The sequence below is a fragment of the Suricata suricatta genome, chromosome 3, assembly GCF_006229205.1.
Source record: "Suricata suricatta isolate VVHF042 chromosome 3, meerkat_22Aug2017_6uvM2_HiC, whole genome shotgun sequence".
Taxonomy (NCBI): Eukaryota; Metazoa; Chordata; class Mammalia; order Carnivora; family Herpestidae; genus Suricata; species Suricata suricatta.
The window spans coordinates 139,613,472-139,637,617 of record NC_043702.1 but is presented as its reverse complement, the minus strand read 5'-3'; the positions used below and the strand labels follow the sequence as shown (position 1 = coordinate 139,637,617).

The 24,146-nt window shown below is 41.5% G+C and overlaps 1 protein-coding gene across 3 annotated transcripts in view; it reads right to left on the bottom strand.

Annotated features, from left to right (window-relative positions):
* KCNH1 (potassium voltage-gated channel subfamily H member 1) overlaps positions 1–24,146 on the bottom strand; it is a 401,581-nt gene that overhangs the window by 359,615 nt on the left and 17,820 nt on the right. For 2 of the 3 annotated variants that reach the window (XM_029935335.1, XM_029935336.1), the window contains exons 2-3: positions 16,769–16,892; positions 11,986–12,092 (exon numbers count right to left, since the gene is read on the bottom strand). In XM_029935335.1, coding sequence (XP_029791195.1) covers positions 11,986–12,092; positions 16,769–16,892 — 231 coding nt within the window. Of the gene's footprint in view, positions 1–11,985; positions 12,093–13,651; positions 13,698–16,768; positions 16,893–24,146 lie in introns of those variants that run through there. The other variant, XM_029935337.1, reaches the window with a different exon arrangement.

The window sequence follows — 24,146 nt, the reverse complement described above, 5'->3', positions numbered from 1 at the left end:
AACCATGGGCCAAAAGCTGTATTTCTAAGTCTCTCTCCCCAAAATAAAGATCCAAAAGGTCCAATACAATGGGGTAGATGACAACACACTGATGAAGGAAGAGAACCACCACAGTCATTCTCCCAGCATAGGCTCCCACAAAAAGGGACATTTCTAGGTGGCTTTAGTCTGTGATTACATTAGTGCTCAACCAATGTATTTCAACTTGCAATCCTTATTCCTGAGCAAAAATGGGGAATAAATGAGCTCTTCCAAAGCACTGCCCTAATCCACACAGGGAGAAGTTGGGTGGGGCTCATCTGACTAACTTCTCAGAGAGGACATCCACTCAGGTATCTATGGCCAAATATATCTACACAAAGTTCGTCTCTGGCTTCCAAAAAAGAATTAGGAAAACTACAGAAGACATCACAGCAAGCCACACCAATCGACTCTGTGATGCAAAAATTCAATGAGACACAAAGAAATGGTAGGTTCTCCCCTACCTAGTTCTCATAGCCCAGTTCCTTAAACACCATCTGGGAAATAAGAACTTAAGAACTATTGGCTGAATTTTGTATAACTGGGATAATAGTTTACATGCTATTTTATAACCATTTTCAAGGTAAAATACAGCAACTACTTCTCCATGTTAAGAATTAGAAAAGTTTCCTATGTACCAGGAATGGAGTTCAGCATTTTACATATATTATTTTAAGAAGAAAACAAGCAAATGACTCACTAAATCTTGGAGATGGAAATGAATCCCCAAGAGGTACCTGAGTCACTGCTGGCAATCACAGCAAACTCTATCCTATACTACAACATGGACAGACAGACACCTCTGATTGACATTTGCTTTACAAATCTGGATATACCTCTTATTCGTATGGAAGCATAAGTAACCATAAAATATTCAAACAGGCAGCAAATAGATCATATGGGAATATATTCTCTTTAAATCCTGATTATCTGTGTCATCATCCACAGTTCGTTTTAATCTTCTCTCCATTTTCCCTTTCCATAATTTTCAGCTGCCTGTTTGTGGGTGCTCACAGAAGACAAATAGGTGATAATGTTTTCAAAAGAAAAAAAAAACATGTTCCAAAAGAAAAATCCACCATAAAAAAAATCATAGATAGCATTCCAAAATCAAGAAGAATATGGCCTTTGAAACCCCGACTGTTTCTGAAAGGTCTGTGTTACTATTTCTCCCAGCCCCCTGCTCAGAACCTAGGGTTTTAAACCATTTGCAATTAAGCAACAGAAAACTCAGAATAAAGTGTCACATCAAGTGAACCTATACACCCACAGCTCCCCATTATATCCTAGCTGGTAAGACAAAAAGCAAACAAATCAAAAAACCATTTTCTGTCTGCTCTAAAAAAATAAAGAAAAAAAGAAAAAAAAAAGAAAAAAACTAAAGCAAGTTTTTTCAGATGATAAACCAGAAGACACTGCGAATTTATCAAACCAGTAAGGAATCAGATGAGAGCCCGTCCTCCCTCCCCCTACTCATGAAGTCTAATCCTAGGAGCCTCATCCTGCTGAAATCCCTGGAACCGTGGCCTTCCCAGCCATCACCTATGGGCCACCCACTGCACTGTGTCAGCTGCCCAATGCCTGTGAACTTTTCCTGACAGGACTGTGCCATCTAACCATTATGTTCCATATATGACTCCGGGGATTGATGACGTTAACCCACATCTCCCAGGTCACAAGAGCCCCACTATAGTAGTCATGCTGGGAGGCCTTTTTCATTTTGCTAGAGTTCCAGTTCATCTTGGACTCTCCCCATTTCTATAGGCCAATCCATTTAAAGCCGTGTGCTTCTCTCCACCAACCCGTGTCCAGTGCTTCCTCCAGAAGTGTTCCCTGAGTAAACACATGCTATCCTGATCATTTCTTTTCAATAAATAAATATGAGTCTTATACCAAAACTTCACATAGTCAGTATGCCCTGCCTCAGAGTTCGTCTCAAGTTGGGCTTGTTGAGGGAGGAAACCTCCTGTTCCCTGATCCGGTGTTTCCTCGAGGAGAGACATCTTTCAAAGGGACTCTCAGGTCGTTTCCCTGGGCTGGTGATTGGGGGGTCAAGAACTGTATATAGCTCAACAACTTCTCCTCATCTGCATTCTTAGAGATGAATCTGCATTCTGCTCTGTGTCCTCATTCTATAGATGTTAGCGGAGAAGTCAAAAGGGCAGGGGGTGACTGGTAGAAGCCTGCGGTTCTCCAGCACTACCGTGTTGGGTGGGTAAGTCTGTCTGATTATAGAATTCACATAGACATAAACAATATTCTCTAGGAATAGCTTTACTGGTCATAAAAGTGATAATTTAACCTCCATTTGCCTGATTCCTATATCTCTCTTGATTGGTTCTGATCACAGGCAAGGAACGAAAGTGCTATGGGTTGGTTCCCCTCAAACTTGAACAGTTGAGGGCTCTTCCCTTAATTTGACCTTAATCCAGAGACAGGATATCTGAAATACTGCCTCTGTCTCATCACCCTGTATCCCTATTTAAACAGCATCTAGTGCAATGTTTTCATAGCATCACATTAGGCCACTATATGGCTCAACTCCAGAGGGCGCCATTCTGGCGTTGTGAAACCCAACCACCCAGGCAGGGTAGGAACTCTAGGAATGCCTGCTGAGTTTTAAAGAAACAAATCCTACTTCCAGTATCTTCAGTCACTCAGACCTGCCTGTCTCCCATATTATCATTCCCTACAAAATCTAGGAAAGCAAGCAGAATGGGCTTAAATTTTTATTTCTGAAATTCTTTCAAAAGAGAACATGAGTCCCACCTAAGTGGCAGAGAACAGTAATTTCAACCTTTTAATCTTAAGAGCAAAGCATTTTTAACCAGTGAAAAATTACTCAAAGTCTCAATATAGGAAACAGTTGCTTCAAGTGAACATAGGCTGTCCAGAGGCTGGAGCCCCATTCAGTTCCTCTCCCATCCCTCTGGAAGCCCCCAAGGACATTCAGGAGCTGCCCAGAGGCAGAGGCCAGGGCATCTGGCCTCCAGGGATCTCTCATAGAGCCCAGACTCTGGAGTAGGGTTCATTCCACCAAGATAAAGAGAAGCAATGCATGCACAAATATTCACACATATAGACATAAAATCAGGAAGATGAGGTTAATCAGGAAAATTCTGCCTCTGTACCCAAGTGGCTACAGTGGGAAAATTGAGAAAAGCAAGTATTTGATGTCCTATTTCTGTAAAAAGGACAAAGGGTGAATAATAAATAAAAGAAGATCAATGGCTATGTGGTTTCTCAACCCCAGCAGTCAGATAACAGAACAGCAAGGCTCAGATGCACAAGAGATTTTCTGGCCTCCGTCAGGCTTCCTCCTACCCTGCCCCGCTTCTCAGGTACTCTGTAACCAGGCAGCCAGGCAGCCAGGCCATATTCGACAGCAACAGACTTGACCAAGCCACTATCACTGGCTCATGGGAATGGCTGCATGAGCCATTCAGATAGATCCAGAAACTAGAGCAGAGCATGGTGGCCGCCCCAAGAAACAGACCAATTGGTCTCAGGTCACCTTCACTGAGACAAATGACAAGTACAGGGAGGAAGCAGTAGCCACTGGCCATTAGAACGTCTGACTGGGATTCCCAAGCCTGGGGTTTGAGCCCTATCTCTTAGTTTACCGAATGCCTTGGCCATGTCACCTTAACCTCTTATAGTCGGTTTCCTTATTTGCAAAATAGGGATAATAGACTTACTTTAGATTCAGTATAGCTATACACATTTGATATACCCCTCTCTTCCTTTTAAATTCCTCACCTGTAAGATTGAAATGTTCGAGCTCTCCTCATAGAGGTGTTTGGATGACTTAAAAGAGAATGTATCTCATGGTGTTTAATAAAACTCCAAAGCTGCCTCTACCTGTTCTGAGAAAGAGGGCCAGTCTGAAACAGAGGGAAAAGCTAAAAAATCAATGCTTAAGCCTCAACATAATTCAAATTTGATTGAAGACCAAAACACAAAACCTAAGTAAATGGAGAGAGTTACACTGTTTGTAGATGAGAAGATTCAATCTTGTAAGATGTCAAACCTTCCCGTTTAATATATAAGTTTAATGCAATTTCAATCTGAATCTCAGTTGTCCTTTTTTTGTTTGTTTCTCATGGAGTTTGAGGAATTGAAATTCAATTCAAGTAGAAAAATAAAGTAGAAGAAGGGCCAAGGAATCTCTGAAATTTTTGAAAGAAAAATAGTGACAAGGACACAGCTGACCCTTGAACAAAACAGGTTTGAGTTGTGCATGTTTTTTATAAATACATACTGTGAATGGGTTTTCTCTTCTTTATGATTTTCTTTGTAACATTTTCTTTTCTCTAACTTACTTTAAAAATACCGTGCATAAGACATATAACATTCAAAATATGTTTTAACTATTTATGTTATTGGTAAGGCCTCTGGTTATCTATATGCTATTAGTAGTTAAGTTTTTAGTGAGTCAAAAGTTACACCCTGGAACACCTGGGTGGCTCAGTCGGTTAAGTGTCCAACTCTTGATTTTGGCTCAGGTCCTGATCTCACAGTTCGTGAGTTTGAGCATCTCGTCGGGCTCTGTGCTGATAGTGTGGAGCCCGCTTAGGAGTCTCTCTCCCCCTCTCTCTCTGCCCCTCCCACGTGCTCGCTCTCTCTCTCTCTCTCTCTCTCTCTCTCTAAATGAATAAACTTAAAAAAAAAAAAGACCTGGAGAATTGACAAAGGCCTTTTTAAAAACAAGTTACACCCACACTTTCAGCTGTGAGGCAGTCCGGCGCCCCTAATGCTGCATTGTTCAAAGGGTAACTGTGCAGGAACTAAGAGCCATAGACACTGGCCCGAAAACAACCAGATCACTGAGTGCTGACAGTGGGCCCAGTCCTGACACACCATGGTTTACTTCTCATAGCCCTGCCATGAGATGAATTGTGACTCCATCATCCCCCATCTTAAATATGGGGAACCCAAGAGGAAGAGCATTTTAATCAAGCTCACATAACTAGTAAGTTACAAAAGGGCTCCTGGAAAAGGTGAGGAGAGAAACAAGCTCACGAATGTGTGAGAATCTAGCATAGAAGAAAAGAACATTTCAGGGCACCTGGGTGGTTCAGTGAGTTAAGCCTCCAACTCTTGATTTCCGCTCAGGTCACAATCCTACAGTTCGTGAGATGGAGCCCTGCATGGGCTCTGCACAGACATCAGGAAACTGCTTTGGATTCTCTCTCTCCCTCCCTCTCTCTCTCTCTCTGCCCCTCCCTCACAAGCATTCTCTCTCTCTCTCCCCCCCTCTCTCCCCCTCTCTCTCAAAATAAATAAACAACAAAAAAAGGAAAGAACATTTGTAATGAGAAGGGAAGAGCTGAATTCTTTAGTACATAGCACTGAGACAACTGAATAAGCAATGTGGAAAATAGATTAAGTGAGATTGCTACATCACACAATACATAAAAATCCATATTTAGTGTTTTAAATATTCTAACATAGCTATAAAGGTACCAGAAGGAAAAAAGGAAGAATATTTTTATCATTTAGGTAAGGAAAAGAGCTTCTAAACACTGTATAAAGCTTAGAACCACAAAGAAAAATATTGACAAAATTTATTTTACTTATAAGTGGTATAAAAATATAATTAAAAAGAAAATATATTTAAGAAAAATCTTTTTCAACATTGAATCAATATCCCTTACAAATAAATAGCTCCTAGCACTGAATAAATAAAAGATAGTCCGTTAGGAAAACAGGCAAAATATGATGGTTTTCCTACTAGATTTCTCCACTACTAGACTGTAACCTCCTCAAAGAGAGAGTCAGTTTCTTACATCTGGATCTCTTTGGCTCACACCCACAGGCCTGCAGTAGGTAGTCAATAGGTATTTGTCTGGCAACTTCTCGTTGCTGGTTTCACATAATCACAGTAAGAAGCCTTTTCCTCGGCTTCTCTGATGGAGAAGCTGGAGACCCAGAAGTCTCAAACGTGAGCCCCCTGCCACACCGCAAATCATGAGGTCAGTCACATGCTGTGGAGTGCTACCCAGTGTCTGCTTTCACTCAGAGCTCATACTTCATGGGTTTCTTGTTTGAGAAATGGAAAGACTATGTGACTAGCACAAGAATGACCCCTCCCAAATATTTACTGAATGAGTTCATTAATGATTGTTGTTAACATAACAAAATTATCCAATATACTGAGAATGAGTGAAGTAATAATACAAAACACATAGCACGACTAAAATGGCCAACTTTATTTGTCAGATTGGCCAATAGATAAAAAGAATCCTTTCAAATAATCCATCCCTAAAGATATGTAATAGTATTCCACACACTCATTCCAAAACACACCAGTTCCCAAAAAGTAAGAGAAGCATTAGTGCTTATCAATAGAAGATCCTTTCTACAAAGTTGTCCTTGCAAATGCTACTAAAGAATGGGAGAAAGGAATAAAACCAATTTATTGGGAGTTTATTAAAAAGCCCATAAGTAAATCACCAGAATTAAATAAAATATATGAGCAAAGAAACTTAACAATTAACAAAGAAAGAGCAATTTTAAATGGATAGTAAAAAGAAAAAATACTTCAGTCCCACTAGCATTAAAAATACTCATTAAACAAAAAAATTTAATTGTAGGCAATTTGATAAATTGAAAGTTATACTGTTCAGTGCTGGTGTAGCACAATGAGTCAGACACTCAAAATCTGCAAGTGAACTTGGGAATGGGTTCAATTCTGAAACACTGTTTGGCAAAATGTCTCAGGAACCTTAGTTCACATTCTCTGACACTGCAATTCTCAACTTCTAGGAAATGTTTCAGAATGGCAATAAATACCCTTCCATGAAGATACTCACTTTGGGACTATGTTTAATAAAGTTTAGAGCCTCATAAATATCCAACAATGGAAGAAATATTAATGAAATTCTTCTCTAAATTATATTTATGGAGGATTTTAATGAGAATATTTTTATGATAAAAGATTAAATATACGTATGACTTCAAGTTGCATACGCATGAAGGGCGCCTGGGTGACTCAGTCAGTTCAGCTTCTGACTCTTGATTTCGGCTCAAGTCATGATCTCACAGCTCCCTATTGTGCTCTATGTTGGGCTTAAAGCCTGCTTCAGATTCTCTCTCTCCCTCTGCCCTTCCCCCAACTCATGCACATTCTCTTGAAAGAAAGAAACAAACAAAGAAACAAAGAAAAACATACTGTCAAAATCTCAATTATGTATCATGTATAAGAAAAACCTAAAAGGAAACACACCAAAACATTAATAGCATATCAGTATTTCTCTGGGTATTTGGGGCAATTGTTTTTCTTCATATCTTCATGTATTTCCCATAGTAAAAATGATCCAATTTAAAAATCAGAGAGGGGCACCTGGGTGGCTCAGTTGGTTAAGTGTCCGACTTCACCTCGGGTCATGATCTCATGGTTCGTGCATTCAAGCCCCATGTCAGGCTCTGTGCTGACGGCTCAGAGACTGAAACCTGTCTTTGGATTCTGTGTCTCTGTCTCTCTCTGCCCCGCCCGTTTGTACTGTCTCTCTCAAAAATTACTTTATAAAAAAACATTTAAAAAATAATAATAAATTAAAAAATAAAAATCAGAGAAAAATATATAAATTCTTTTAGATGATGATATTTCACAGATAAAAATCTCAATGGGGGTGACTTTCCCCCCATGGGATTGTACACGCCTTTACAATGCTGAGAGTTTCAGTCTATTGAACCAGGCACTTTGCCTCCTCCCTCCTCTCCTCCTGCCCATTTCTGTTCGGCTGCCCTGGAGGGTATCACTGGTCTGTTCAGTCCCTAGCTCCTCCCACCTCAGCCCTGATACCCTCACTCAGAATCAGATGCTTCTCTTTCACTCATCTGTTTCTTCGTAACTACCAAGTTCTTTCAAAGTCACTCAACAAACATTCACAGAGCACCTCTTTTAACAGGGCTGTGTGCTACATACGCGGTCTGTTTTACCTCAGGCCAGATGAGTTCCTGACATAAGTGCGGTGCTTCCCACTTCCTGGGCACCGCCTGGGGCTCAGCAGACGGAGGGGAGAGCCAGTCAGTAGGCACCACTGATGAAGGTCCCCACCCTCAATCATCCCCAGTCCAGGAGACATCCCTGGACCTCTCTCCTTCAAAACTGCCTCTTCCTCCCTCCCCCTACAGGTCACAACCATCTCCTGGCAAGGGTTATTCCTAAATGGGCCCCCGACCTCCAGTTTCCTGTGCTCCATTCCATCTCCCCACTTTGCTGGAGTCCTCTTTATAAAATGTAAATCTGCTTATATACTTAACACCCCTTTCCCCCACATTCTTTCTCAACCACTGCTTTTTCCCCTTAATGTTCATTTATTTTTGAGAGGGAGAGACAGAGCATGAGAGGGGGAGGGTCAGAGAGAGAGGGAGACACAGAATCAGAAGCAGGCTCCAGGCTCTGAGCTGTCAGCACAGAGCCCGATGCAGGGCTCAAACCTACAAACTGTGAAATCATGACCTGAGCTGAAGTCAGCTGCTTAACCGACTGAGCCACCCAGGCGCCCCTCAACCACTGCTCTTAAGGTGGTTTCTAAACCCTTTAATGTGGCTATGTTCCTGGTCCCTCCAAACCTCTCCAGCCTCAACGGTTAGCCCTTGTCAATTTATATGTTTCTATAATTACCCCATGAGTTTGGGGGGAGCATTTGCTATGTGTCAGGTGCTGTGCTGGGTTCAGAGGATCCAGCCGTGCAGGAGACACGCCCTGTAGGCACGGAGGTCAATGTTTACTATAGCTCCTCTCTGCCCTGTCTCTGCAGCATGTGACATGTGCACCAGCAGCACTGGCATCACCCAGGAGCAGAAGCTCCGATCCTTGCGCAGACCTACTGCCCAGAAGCAGTACTAAAATGTGCAGGTGGTTTCCGACGCGTGTCAAGGTCTAAGAAGCTCTGCTTTGGGTCTCTTGAAATCTCAGTGCCTGCTCCCAGCACATGCATTTCATCAGCCTGGGCCGTCACCCTCCCTCAGTTTCTGCATGATTTCCTGTCTCCTAGAAAGACTTCCTTCCCTGCCATCCTAAGTTAGGGTTCAGTGACCCTCTCCAAATGGTGTCACCATCAGAAACACCACCACTTGGGGCTCTGTGCTCTCTGCTGTATAGGCAGAGGCTGTGTCTATCTTTTCATAACCACATCCCTAGCAGAAAGCCTGTGTCTGACATAGAGTAGCGGGTCAATAAAAAGCAGTTAAAAAAAGCATAGAATTCAGTGCAAATATAAAATTCCCAGGCTTGGGGCGCCTGGGTGGCTCAGTCGGTTAAGCATCTGACTTTGGCTCAGGTCACGATCCCATGGTTCGTGGGTTCAAACCCCACGGCGGGGGGCTGGGGGGGGGTGGACGGCGGTGAACAGGTTCCTAGGAAGAAACCACCACCATCTGCATTTCTTGCTTCATGCTTTACATACAGGCCTAGCCCTTTATGGAACTCCCCACTGGCCCTCTAGACATCTTCGTGTAAATCAGGGAGAGAAGTCCCGCCTCAGCACAAATGTAATGCTAGGCTAGGGTGCATGGAGGATTCCGCAAGCAAACCACAAGCTGGTTTCTGGTTGCCCCCCATGCAGGGCGTAGCCTGCCCAACCACAGATGCTGGCCCTGCCTTGTACCCACAGGTAGACAGTCCCAGCCTTGGAAGAATGGGCATGGAACCAGTATGGAAACCAGGTTCTGGCTCCACATGACCCTGAGTAAAGAATTTAACTTCTTATACAATGGATATCGATAACATCAGCCACGCCTACTTTATAAGGCTTAGAAAATCCACATTTTAAAATAGAGTGGAATCACACCTTCTACAGAGTTTATTTTCTGAAGTCAAAGGGTAAGGTAAAACTTGCAAATGACCAAACTACTCTTTAAAATTCCTTACCACCACTCAGGAAATAGAGCCCCTTACTAAGCTGACGTGCCCTGCTGGAGATGGGCATGCAGCTCTCAATCTGCCTACCACAGCCTGAAAGGAGGGAAGAGATGTTCATTCTTTGGTAGATCCTTAGTTGAACTCATTGCTGTACATGCGTGGGCCATGTCTACCTAAAGTACAGAATCACCTTCGGTGCGATGAGATGCTCAGGCCTTCAGCCCTGGAAGCAGCTGAGGGCACAGCAAGCTCCCCTCTCCCACTGCAGACTCCCTCTGGAGTACATACTCCCTGAAAGGAATAGCAAGGGAAATCACCAACTCAATTTAACTTAAGTTCCCCTTTCTCTCCTTTTTGTGCCAAACACATAATTGAGCAAGTTAAATGCATAGTCTAATGAAGCTTGAAAACTCTGAAGCAAAATATAAATGCAAAGCATTATTTTGGTGATATACCCACCCAATTAGTATTCTGTGTCAAGGGGAAATCCACACTGTTCTGTACAAAAGACTCCCAGTGTGGAAAACCTTGAACTTACTCCATTAGCTCAGGGCACATACACAGAGCATTTCCTCCCCATGAGAAGGCCAGTGTGCTCCTGCCTGCAAGAGCTGGGGCTTTGGGGTGTGCTCCCCATCAGTGGAGGATCAGCACAGAGCCACTCACAGTCTTTCAGCCTGCTCTTATCCTGCCTACTAGCAGGGTAGGAGCTAGGCCTACTGGCTGCAAGAGGGAGACAGAGCAAGGCACCACGTCAGTGTCAAAGCCACAGGACCGACCCTCTTGGATTACGTGATGTCCTAGCCAGACTCTCAGGTCAGCACCAGCACAAGCCACCAAACAAACGGTCCTCTCAACCAACTGCTCCAACACTTCCAGAACTGAAGGAAAGTCCCAGCACCTTCCAGATGAAAGCAACATGTGCCCTTCACTTTCCAGGGCAAAACGCATCACTCTGAATACCACCAACATAAACACTTACCTGGGCCACGCTGGAAACATTCTATTGAACCTATGACCTACCATCCAATCCTACATAAAGAACAGAATGCTTTACAAACAAGATTGCTTTTTAAAAACAGAAGCAAAGCACTACTTGACATCTTTGCAGCCCTACTATGACCACATGCCCTACATTCCCATACTTCTAATATAGCTAATCCCCATTCAACAGGAAACCTCCTAAGAAAAAATCAAGTTTTAGAGCTGTGTATGGCTATTGACCTAAATTCTTCATTAATATACTTTGAGGAAGTAATCGTAGTTAAAACAAATACATATTAACACCCCACTGTGAATATTAATACTGTCTCTGATGGAAAGCCAGGGTCATCTGGAGAAGAAAATTCTATTCAGAAACTCTTTTTTTTTATGTTTTATTTATTTTTGAGAGAGGAGAACCTGAGGAGAGGAAGGGTTGAGAATGAGGAGGACAAGGATCCAAAGCAGGCTCTGTGCTGAGAGCAGAGAGCCTGACACGGAGCTTGAACTCATGAACTGTGAGATCATGTCGTGAGCCAAAGTTGGATGCTCAACCCACTCAGCCACCCCTATTTGGAAACTCTTTTTTTTTTATTCCAATGTAGTTAAACATACAATGCTATTAGTTTCAGGCATACAACATAGTAACTCAACAATTCTATGTATTACTCAGTACTCATCAAGATAAGTGTACTCTTACTCCCCTCCACCTAGTGGGGCGTCTACTGGTGTTACCTGCTGTGCTAGGTACCATGGAAGACAAATACAAAGAGAAACTGGCCAGAGTCACTGTCCCATATCCTCCTTTCCCCCAAGAAGGCTTAACAAGTCTACAAGTGTCTTCAGCCAGCAGCTCACCATACAAGAAAAACACCAGCTTGGCAGAAAAAGAGATCAAGAAGTCTCAATTGGTTGGTGACAAGTTCAAATGTTCCATAAGGATCAGTGTAACTCAGCAATCCAAACCTTTTACTCAAAACATACACAACAGCCTCAGGTAACAACAGTCAGCCATGGGGGAAAAGAAAATGCAAGATGGTAACAAAGGAAAAGGACCTCTTTTACTATTCCAAATGCATAAAGGTATGGCTCAGGAGAGTCTCAATACTCACTGTTCTTCTTGTACATCAAAATTTCAAAGGAATTCATCTCGTAGTTCTCAAATGTTTGTCGAACCTTTTCAATTGTGTCTTTATCAGTCAGCTCCCCATACATGAAACTGCAAATCAACCAAAGAGCTCAAGTTAGTTTCACAAATACTGATTATTGTACCAGCATATGTTAAATATCTTTCCTATACCCAGCACTGTGCTATGGAAAATGAAGACAAACACACACACACACACAAACACACACACACACACACACACACACACACTGAAAACATTCATTCAATCAAAAAACCTTCACTAATTGAACTGTGACCAGCACTCTACCACTGCCACCCCAAAAAAGGAACAATATAATAAAGAAGACACCCAGAAAAGTATGATCAGGAAACAGTGTGACGAACTTTTGGAATTACAGAACAGAGAATACAGGCACAGAGCCCTGAGTGGTCAGTGAAGTCTTCCCAGAGGTAGAGACAAATGAAATCTAAAGACCAAGTGAAAATTAATGAGACGAGGAAGGAATAAAATTTTCCAGGCAAAAGAAAAGCATGTACAAAGGCACAGAGATAAGAGTGAGGTTAATTCTGGAACCTGAATGTAGTTCAGTTCAGTGTGACTGAAATATACACAAGGCGGGGAAATTTCACAACAGAGAACATAGAAAAAAAAGCACAGGCCAGATCATGGAGGAGCACATGGCATTATAAGCCATGTCAAGTCATTTACACTTTATCTTGAAAGCAGTGGGGTGGAGGGGGGCAAACACTGGAAGGTTTGAAGCAAGAGAGTTCCTTAATCATATCTGCATTTTAGAAATTCAACTTGGGGAAACTTCCCAGAAGGATGGCAGAGTTAAATGTGAACCACAGATTGTTCCTCTTCTAACTCCAAACAAAATAAACAAAAGAATGGGGGAGGGGGGGATCACAGAAATGCATCAAACAAAAAGTTGCACCAAAGGGTGCAATTTGATGCTCTAAACACTAAGGCAGAGCTAAGGAAAGAAACAAGATTCAGCCGCTGTCTGTGCAGCTCTGTATCCTACCCACCCCACCCCACCCCCCAACAGAGCACTGGGTTTAAAAATTGAGATGATAAAATCCTACAATTCTTAGTACTGCTCCCATTTGGAGAAAAGTAGACTAAGGTGGGGTGGGGGGAGAGTAGCATAATTAGAGAAAACCTCCAGATAGCAGACATTCCTACCCACTAATTCTGGTTCTCAGCAGAAGCTCAAAAACTGCCAGAACTGTCCATTTTCCTGGGCCCCACCGTGAATATGGTCTGAAGGCCAAGATTTGTCCCTCTAGGAACAAGATACACTCCCAACTAGGTGGAGTAAACCATGGCACGGGACACTAACCAAATGGAAGAGGACAAAAGCCATCTGTCAATGGGGCAGGAAAAGCCAGTCCTAACCACCTCAAGCCTTTATTCAACCAGAACAAGGACATCAACACCCAGTCCCTGAGTCTCGGGTAATGTGGACACAGTGGTATGTGTCCCTAAACAATACAATCCCCATCTTCCAAAACTATGCATATGACATGCAGTCTAACTCCCTCTTGATGCCTTGAATCACAGAATCCTAGAATTCCAGAGCTACAAAGAGCCTCAGACGCAACCATCAACTCCAGTGCCTCGCTTGGCCTCATTCTGGAACAACCTTGAGCTTACTGCAGGCTTCCGTTTGCCAGCACTCTATAAAAAAAGATGTCCTCACTGTTGACTTTATAAATCCTGTGTCACTTGTGTTGTTATGTCCCTTCCCAGCCCACCGAGAGACATTATCATCTATGGTTCCGACTTACGCTTCTCTACTGCAGCACTCTGCTTTTCATCTATGAATCAGGAAAACAGGTAACTGAGCTTGTTGAATTACCATGAAAAAGATGGCTAGCTCAAGACTAAATTAGCCCTGCCTGAGAACAAAAGGACACTTCCTAGGAGGTAAAAATGTAGCTCTGCGACCATCTCATTTAGCCAGTTGCCTTTTTAGCTTTTGCCCACTTTCTCTTTCTGAGTTAGTAGATGAGTGACCTCCATTTAAGTGACTCGATGGTATACATGCTGGCAAATTCCTTCACAAGGTAAAATGAATCCCTGTAAAATGGAGACTTGAAATAAGTGAGGTGCCATAATGACTCCCAGCTCCCATCAGTCTGTACTTCTTCAAACTGTAACTTCCTGGTAGCCATAAGTTTTCTTTACCTGGACAATAGATTTAATATGCCTACAATGCAAGAAATACGCAAGAGAGACTCTTGAGCCATTAGGAATATAGCAAGCACAAAGGCATGTTTACTTTATTTTTAGAGAAGGGGCACCTTCAGAGAATTAAATGTTTCCTATAGTTGTGCATAAAAGAAAAGCCAGCTGACTTAAGTGATTATAGCCAATAAGAAGCAAGAAAGGGAAAGAAAGGTTGCTCCAGTCACACCAAAAAGTGCAGCTAACTCTCCCAATCTCTTTCTATTGTATATGTGCATACATCAAGGTAGATGTAGACGCTTATAAAGAAAGCCACAAATATAAGAGAATTTTATTGCAGTACTTAAAGAGTCCTAATTTCTGAATCTTTGAGGGAAGAAGGCGAATCTTAAATTCCTCATTTCCCAGACCCAAAACACCTAAGAATTAAGAAAGAAAATGATGGTTTCAAAGCATTTAATACTTTGTAGTTACAAGTAGTTACATGGCTGATTCAATACCATCAAAATGCAAACCAAAGACTATGTCTGTGTCAGACAGGTTTTTCCACCCTTCAGAGAGGAGTTTCTTTCTGGATCTGGAAGGTGTGGGGAAACGATTCCACTTCCTGCAAACATCACTGCAGACAGAAGACTCCAAAGAAGGCAGGAGTGAGAGAAGCCCAAGGCTGTGCTGCGCCAAGACCTTGCCAAGGCAAAGCAGGGGGGCGTCCAGCACAGCTAGGGACAAGCTCTGTTCCGCTTGCTCTGCTCTGCTCCACACCTTGAAGGCGCTTTTTTTTTTTAAATATAGTTTATTGTCAAGTTGGTTTACATATAATACCCAGTGCTCATCCCAACAAGTGCCCTCCTCCATGCCCATCACCCATTTTCCTCTCTCCCCAAACCCATCAACCCTCAGTTTGTTCTCAGTATTTAAGAGTCTCTTATGATTTGCCTCCCTCCCTCTCCTTTAACTATTTTTCCCATTCCCCTCCTTCATGGTCCTCTGTTAAGTTTCTCCTGTTCCACATATGAGTGAAAACATACAGTATCTGTCTTTCTCTGCTGACTCATTTCACTCAGCATAATACTCTCGAGTTCCATCCACGTTGCTACAAATGGCCAGATTTCATTCTTATTGCCATGTAGTATTCCATTGCATATATAAACCACATCTTCTCAATCCATTTGTCAGTTGATGGACATTTAGGCTCTTTCCATGAGTTGGCTATTGTAAAAAGTGCCGCTATGAACATTGGGGTACATGTGTCCCTATGAATCAGCACTCCTGTATCCCTTGGATAAATCCCTAGCAGTGCTATTGCTGGGTCATAGAGGACCCATAGGGGAGTTCTATTGTTAATTTTTTGAAGAACCTCCACACTGTTTCCCAGAGAAGCTGCACCAGTTTACCTTCCCACCAACAGTGTAGGAGAGTGCCCATTTCTCCACGTCCTTGCCAGCACCCATAGTCTCCTGATTTGTTCATTTTAGCCACTCTGACAATCATGAGGTGGTATCTCAGTGTGGTTTTGATTTATATTTCCCTGATGATGAGTGATGCTGAGCATGGTTTCATGTGTCTGTTGGCCATCTGGATGTCCTCTTTGGAGAAGTGTCTGTTCAGGTCTTCTGCCCATTTCTTCACTGGATTATTTGTTTTTCAGGTGTGGAGTTTGGTGAGTTCCTTATAGATTTTGGATACTAGCGTTTTTCTGATATGTCATTTACAACTATCTTTTCCCATTCTGTTGATTGCCGATTAGTTTTGTTGAAGGTGCTTTAAAAGAGTGTTTTTAGTGTCATGGTCCAAGGGTACAGCTTGGTTAGTAACCCTCTCAGATGCACAGGCCTTGGGCACTATTAGCACTATTTGCCTCTGCCTTTGAGGTAGTGACCAGAGACATGACAGCAGGGATGAGAAGGTAACTAAATCTTAGTTCTCTTCTCCTTTTCTGGTAAAAAGCCCTATGAGCTAAGTCCTTTCTCCAATATCATAGTGATTCTTCTCAGTCATAGTTTTTAAATTAATTTAATCATTGGGGTGCCTGTGTGGCTCAGTCAGCTAAGTGTCCAACTCTTGGTTTCGGCTCAGGTCATGATCTCATAGCTCATGGCTATAAATCCCCATCAGGCTTTGTACTGTCAGCATAAAGCCCGCTTGGGATTCTCTCTCTTCCCTCTCTACCCCTCCCCCCCTCAATAAACCTTAAAAAAATAATTTACTCATCTAAAATTGTATTTCATTTTCATTTAATTTTATTTAATCATCTAACTTTCATATCATTTCAGCTAACATCTCACAAACTTTTAAATTCCTGTTTTATAGAGAAAATTACTTTCCTGAGTTTTTCTAGCCCCGCCCCCCCATCTCAGTGACTGCAAGTCCATCATTTTGTAGAACCTCCCCATATTTTAAGGCTTCTTGGATTTCCCAGTATAGTGCATGAACTAGAGGTGATATTACTATAAACATTCCTGTATAAGCATTAAATGAGAGAAAGACAAATCCCATACCAAGTAAGTCTTTTTTATTTTTCCAGAAGATACCATGATAGACTGTTCAACAGAACAACCCCAAACATAAATACCTGCAGGTACTGCTTTTTTGCATCACTTCCGCCCTGTGATAGCCAGACAGCTTGCAAAATCCATCATTGCTGTACACGATAGGCCAGTCCACTATCTGGGCATTCCCCAACACAAAATTAGTATCTGTTAAGAAAAAAAAAGGAGGAAGAGAAAAGAAAAGAAAAAGGCATATGAGGCAAGACATCAGTTGAGATTCAATGAGGACATAAATACTGTCAACCAATCCAGGTATCTTTGCTCTAAAACACCCTCTAAACACAGTCTCTTGAACAGGAAAATATCCCTGTGCAGAGTACAAAAGGACAGTCCTTTGGAGCTGAATATTTGGAATTCAAATGCTAAGGCTGTTGTACTCCAAGAAGAAGTTAGCAAAGGAAGCATACTTAACCAACCAGCCAATGAATCCTGCAGAGATCCACTAATCCCCAGGAGACACAGTCAAGTTCTAACTGATCTCAGTGAAAGTACACTGGTACTATGGAGCAAGAGAGAACATAAAAGGTGTTTCTTCTGGGCTCCATATAGCATCTTGGCCTTGCCAGTCTTTTGGCCAAAGGGTACAAATTGGCCTTGGTGACCCTAAGTGGCATTTACACATTCTAAGAGGACATAGTCTTTTTCGAAAGGCAGAGGAAGGGAGACAGAGGATTGCTTCATGAAATACACACACCATAGAGCCTTCCCCTTGGTAAGGAAGTGACTAGACCCCCCCCCACCCCCTGGAATACTAGAGCCTTGTAGAACTTGATCGATATGCTAGCAATGGCAAAAACTTATTGCTGATTTTGAGATTTTTGTAGCAGCAGAAGCCATGTGTCAGAGCTCTTTCACTGGCCACCAGCCCACATTCACTTCAGATGCAGGGATGAAGTCAGCAGGTATGGTTGCTCCGTGCATTCCCATCACTTCCCACATTTCTGAAGATCAAAAGTCTTCAGTACTTTCTGTGCTCAATCAACTGTCCCCTTTTTTCTCTTCAAGACCTTAAATTAAGGAAATAACATCCAGAATTTAGATATAATCATTCTTTTAGCTTGGCTCTCTCCTCTCCACAGAATACTTACCCCTTCCCCAAGAAAAAAAAGAACATGCACACACCCTTCTTTTATTGTAAACTGATGGGGGTTTGTTTATATACATGCACTGGATAGACTGAAATAGTAGTCACATATAATGTCTTCATTTAGTTGGGAAGCTAATTTTGTTCTAGTATAGCACTTATAATTTATTCACAACATGGGTAACCATCTCTTCCTATTTTTGTGGGGAGGCGTGGAGGAATGAACAGGAGGAGAAAAAGCTAAATACAGTAATCTACTTTCAAGCATGCTTTCATCTATTTAAAAGGAACATAAAACAGAACTTTCATGAAGTTAGTCTATAAATCTATAATTTTATAAACATGCTTTTATTGAAAAATTACAACCAGTCTTTCCCTCCATCTCTCCCATATAGTCATGAATACTTGTTAAGTGCCCACTAGGTCAAGTACATTATAAGACCGTGGAGATATCCAGTCTGATGAGATATGGTCCATGCACTCCAGAAACTTATCAGGACAAGAAGACATGTGCACAACCAACTAAAGAAAGCGGGAACAAAATGATTAACTCCAAGACAGGCAAAGAACTCTGTCTCATAGAGGGTCGCATATGAACTTGTTCTAGTCTGGAAAGATGAGTAAGATTCACTCAAACACCGTGAATGCCTAACATGTATGAAACAAAAAAATAATATTTAAAGAAATGAAATTATGATGCCTGCCTTTGTTAAGGTTATGTGAGGAATGGAATATTCCAGACTGAGGAGCAACATTCCGGCAAAAGTCTGACAGCACTGAACTCATGAAGACGGGTATAGACAGACAAAGGGCAGTCAGGAAGATTGGAAGGAGATGAGCCCAAATACCAGACTGGGATGAGTCTTGACTGTCAAAGATCTTTGACTTTGTTCTGAGCACAGAATAACTTTTTATGTTGGTCTTTTCTTCCTGAATAACTCACATTTCTTGAACAGGACAACTAAGCCTTTTTAAAAAAGCACAAAATCCACTAAATCACTCCTGAGTGTATATGAAGTGCAGTTGGTTTAACTATCTCCCTTGTTGACTCCTAAAATTGTCAGTAATTTCCCTCAAAGACCTAGAGTAGTTGGGGAAAACTGAGTGAGCTTTTTCATGGCTAGTGCCCCACTAAAGTCATGTGCTAAGAGGGAATAATAGTCAGTTATAAATAATGATTGACTATATGTGTTTATTTTCTCTCCTATCCTAGGCACCATTAAAGTAAATGAATTAAAAAGGTAAATATCCACAAAAATTAGAGGAAAAGAAAACAGAAAAAACGACTATGGAAAAAGTAGAAGTAATACAGGAAACAAAAAAAAAAACTTAAAAAAAAAAGATCCCTAATTAGTATCCTTAGAGAGATTCAAGAGATATTACATCCATAAAACAAGAACAGGATGATATAGGGGAAAAAAGAGAGAGAGAACACGTAAGACCTCCTGTAAATTGAAAGTGAGTAATTAAAAATTCAATGTAAGTGTTAGAAGATAAAGTTTTGTAGAGAATAGTATAGAAAGACACAAGAAATATTTTCTTAAAATAAGACAGAGAGGACCAATCGAAGAAGAACAACATGCCTCCTAACATGAATAGCAGAAAGAAAAACATGAGAAAAATCCAGAGACTTTTTTTAATTAAAACAATCAAATGTGAGGGTACAATAAAGATATTTAGATGTGCAAAGGACTAGGAAAGCTATTTCCCACATATTCTTTCTCAGGAAGTTACCTGGGGATGTGCATCAGCAAAGCGACGGAGTAAGGAAAGAAGACAACATGTGAATTAGAGAGAAGAGTGCCTCCAAATATAGAAATCAGGAAGGAGGCTAACAGAAAGATTTAGCACAGAATGGTTCAGAGAACAGAAGTTTCAGAAGAGAGTTATCTAGGGATAAAGGAGGTCAGGATCTGATAATATTCTTGATCACCTGAAACAACATAAAAAGTCAATATGGTTATTATAATGGGGGGGCAGGAAAAAAATTAGAAGCATCAAAGAAAACAAAATCTGTGCAAGAAAGGAAACTAAATCACACGTTGTCATATCACTGTCACAACAGTGTAAACACCTTATTAATTTCCAATTTTTAAAACCAACATATGGTCAAGGCATGAACTATTTAACCATAAGTATATGAATTTAACTGTATCAATTCCAACACCATGAAAATACAAATGGTAAGTTTATAGAGAGAAGTGAGAACAATCATGGGTTGGTGTTTAGTGGTGATATAATAAGAAAGGTATATAGGAGCGCCTGGGTGGTTTAGTCAGTCAAGTATTTGACTCTTGAACTTCATTCAGGTCATGATCCCAGGGTCGTGGGATCCAGCCCCAAGTTAGACTCCATGCTAAACATAGAGCCAGCTTGATATTTTCTCTTTCTCTCTCCCTCTGCCCCCCCTTGCTCATAATCACTTTCTCTCCTTCTCTCCAGAAAGGGGGGGGGGAGGGAGGGAGGGAGGGAGGGAGGAAGTTGCAAAGATAACCAGTAAAGGAGTAAAATAATTGTATTAGGAGAAAAGGGTAGAATGTAAATAAAGTGAGATAAAGACTCAGCCAAATTAACAGAAGTCAACAGTTAATATCTAAAAGTGATAAATCTAGAAATACCTATAATGCATATTATTTAGGGGCATGGCAGAAACTATAAGAAGAAACAGCTATAATTAGAACATGTGACCCCTGGTGAGCAGGATGGGCAAAGGGTCAAGGCATAGGATGCTTCTTTTTCTTCATAAGCTCTTCAGTTTGATTTTTCCAACCAAGAACATATATTACTTTGATAAAAGTAAGTATATTCTTAATTTTTAATGAGTGTAATAAGAAAAAATTAACCTATTGATTAAATTTTTTATATGCTAAAACATGAGAACAGGACACATTTCAAGCTCCAATATCACTGCAATTTCCCATAACTGTATTCTGGCCATTCCTGAAATGTGCTCACCCCTCCTCAAGCATTTCCGTTGTCCCTGGGGTGCAGATTACAGCCTCATCTGGGAAAAACCACATCTCCTAGTACCTTCTTGGACTTCAGAAAGGAAATAGAAAAATAGGAAGTAGTGTAGGACTAGAAATATCAACCCACTGATCATCCACTCAAAGGATTTCTCAATCATAGATTTCAAAATTTCAAAATAGTTATGTCTCACTGTTAACCCAAGTTATAGTTGCCAGGAAGCAAGATTCCCTTGCCACTATGTGATAGGTTTAGGAATTCCCTTTTTATCGAAGGATGTGGAGTGAATGAAGGGAAGAGTTCTAGTCCTAGTCACAAAGCATCTGTCTCCAACAGGAGAGAAATTCTTCCCCCTCCTCCTGCCCCTTGCACACACCCATACACCCTACTATGGTTGGCTGGAAAGGGGGAATATTCTAGATTCTCTTAAATTCCTAAGCTACAATAATTGACCTGAAAATTGACTTCCAAATCCAACATGTGTATAATTTGTGGGCTATCTATACAAATAACATCACATATATCAGAAACTAAGGGATTCCACATAGGTAATATTCCAGATATTAATAGTAATGCATGTCATTTATTCATATTTACTCTGTGCCAAGCTCTGCACTGAGACTTTATCATACATTAAGGTGGGGTTTTTTAACTCTTATAACAATCCTTGTGAGGTGGTATCACTTTACTAAAGGAAGTGTCATGGATTTCACCATTTTACTCATGGTACACTGAGCCCCTGTGGACACAGTCAGTCACAGCAGGTTAGAGTTACAATTTGAATCCAGGTCTATATGACTTCAGAACCCATGCTTTTAATCTTCATATTACATCATCTCCCTCTTACTCCATTAAGTCTAAAATCAGACCATTTCTATGAAAATCTTTGTAACACATTAGATTTATGTTCCTTCCTATAAAAATACTAAGTATAATGAGACCTTTAATTGATGAGTCAATATTGCCATTACTGTTATCGTATATTATGATTCTACCTTGTGATCTACAATGATGTCCTCAGGAAATACTGATGTGGGTAGAAGTAATTGTTCCTCATCTAAATGTTCGGTTCTTCTGTCTACTTTTCAATGCTTTATCTCTTTCCTCACTTGCAAATTATCACTTCCCACTTCTTAAAACTTAGTTTGCTGACCTATTCTATAACAGTACTGCGTCCACACAGTGATAGAAAAGAAGGAACAGGAGAGAACAATCTGTGACTGGACCCCATTGGACACTCAGGGGTAGGAGAGAACACCACACTGGCAGCGTAAAGGTGCTGCAGAGTGAACCTGGCTGAACTGCATCCTGAGCACCACCTCAGCTCCTATGGAGTCCGGAAAGGATCCAGAAGCTCCCAACTATGCCATTAGTGCTGAAGTTGCATAAGCAGATGGTTATTGCAGTGGAGTGGAATGACCCAGTAGCCAAAGGCTGCGTGTCAAACAGCCCCACGTGGGGGTTCAGGTAAATATCAGAGATGAGCTGCACAGCCAATGGAGGCCTAGATGGGATCAAGTTATATACACATACACACACATACACACATACATATAACACACACACACGTACACACACACACACACACACACACACACACACATACACAAGGGAGTATGAGTTGGGTTGAAGAGCAGGGCAACAAATTCTGTTCAATCCAAAGAACAGAAGTTTAGCTCCTCGTCACCAAGTGACCAGAACAGAGGCCATTGCCAGAAACCCAAGAAAACAGAGGAAGAAATAAGGCCTTTGTGCTGGGGATAGGAGGCCCCAGAAGTGATGCAAGTGCTTGCCTTACCCCACACACCATCAGAGGGAAAAAGCAATGGGAAGGGTAGAATTGAATTCTGAACACAAGAGACAAAGTCACCCAAAAAAGAATAGTTAAAAATAGTAGATTAAGGGGCGCCTGGGTGGCTCAGTCGGTTAAGCCTCCGACTTCGGCTCAGGTCATATCTCACGTTCTGGGTTCGAGCCCCGCATCGGGCTCTGTGCTGGCAGCTAGCTCAGAGCCTGGAGCCTGCTTCTGGACTCTCCCCCTCTCATGCTCTGACTCTCTCTGTATCAAAAATAAATAAAACATTAAAAACATAAAAAAAATAGTAGATTAAGCGTCAAACTTCAGCTCAGGTCATGATCACATGGTTTGTGGCTTCAAGCCCCACCTTGGGCTCTATGCTGACAGCTCAGAGCCCGGAGTCTGCTTCAGATTCTGTGTGTGTGTCTCTCTCTGCCCTTCCCCCACTCACTCTCTCTCTTTCTCTCTCTCTCTCTCAAAATAATAAACACTTTTTAAAATAGAATAATTACCATTGTATATATAAACCACATCTTCTTTACCCATTCATCAGTTGATGGACATTTAGGCTCTTTCCAGAATTTGGCTATTGCTGAAAGTGTTGCTATAATGCCATTTGCAGCAATGTGGATGGAACTGGAGGGTATTATGCTAAGTGAAATAAGTCAGCTAGAGAAAGATACCATATGTTTTCACTTATATATGGATCTTGAGAAAGTTAACAGAAGACCATGGGGAAGAGGAAGGGGGAAAAAAAGTTACAGAGAGGGAGGGAGGCAAACCGTAAGAGACTCATTTTTTTAAACAGTTTATTGTCAAATTGGTTTCCCTCCCTCCCCCTTCCCATAAGAGACTCTTAAATACAAAGAACAAACTGAGGATTGATGGTGGGGTGGAGGAGAGGGGAAAATGGGTGATGGGCATTGAGGAGGGCACTTGTTGGGATGAGCACTGGGTGTTGTATGGAAGCCAATTTGACAATAAATTGTACTTAAAAATATAAAATAAAATAAATTGTAAAAATAAAAAAAAAATTTTAATTAAAATGGAAGAGCTTGAGATACAACTAACTCCCTCTCCCATTCAGTGGAGCAGGAGCTTCCGAGGAAGGGAGATAAGATTTGTTAAATAAAATAAAGACAAGATACCCCAGGTGGGTCTGAGTCAATTTGCTACCATGCCTCCAGAAGGATGTCTGCAAAAGAGATAGGTTCAGAGAGTGGGAATCCCCTAAAAAAAGGTGCAGTAAATTCTGGTGCAAGAACTCCACGACGGCAGTTTTGCTTAACCAAATCTCCTTCATTCCTCCAGGTGGTTGGCTATATTCCCGCTGGTGAAGACTAATCCAAAGAAGAGGGGGCTAGTGAAGCGACATGGACTTTCTAGCCAAATGGAGAGACATGCGTTACATATCCAAACATAAATCTCTGGGATTATTTACTATTTTCCAAGCTGAATACATGAAAGTTTATTTTGAAGCGAAACAAAACTTAATTGGGTCAGTATCCCACTACATGGACAAAACAGCAACAAAACAAAACAACAACCAGAC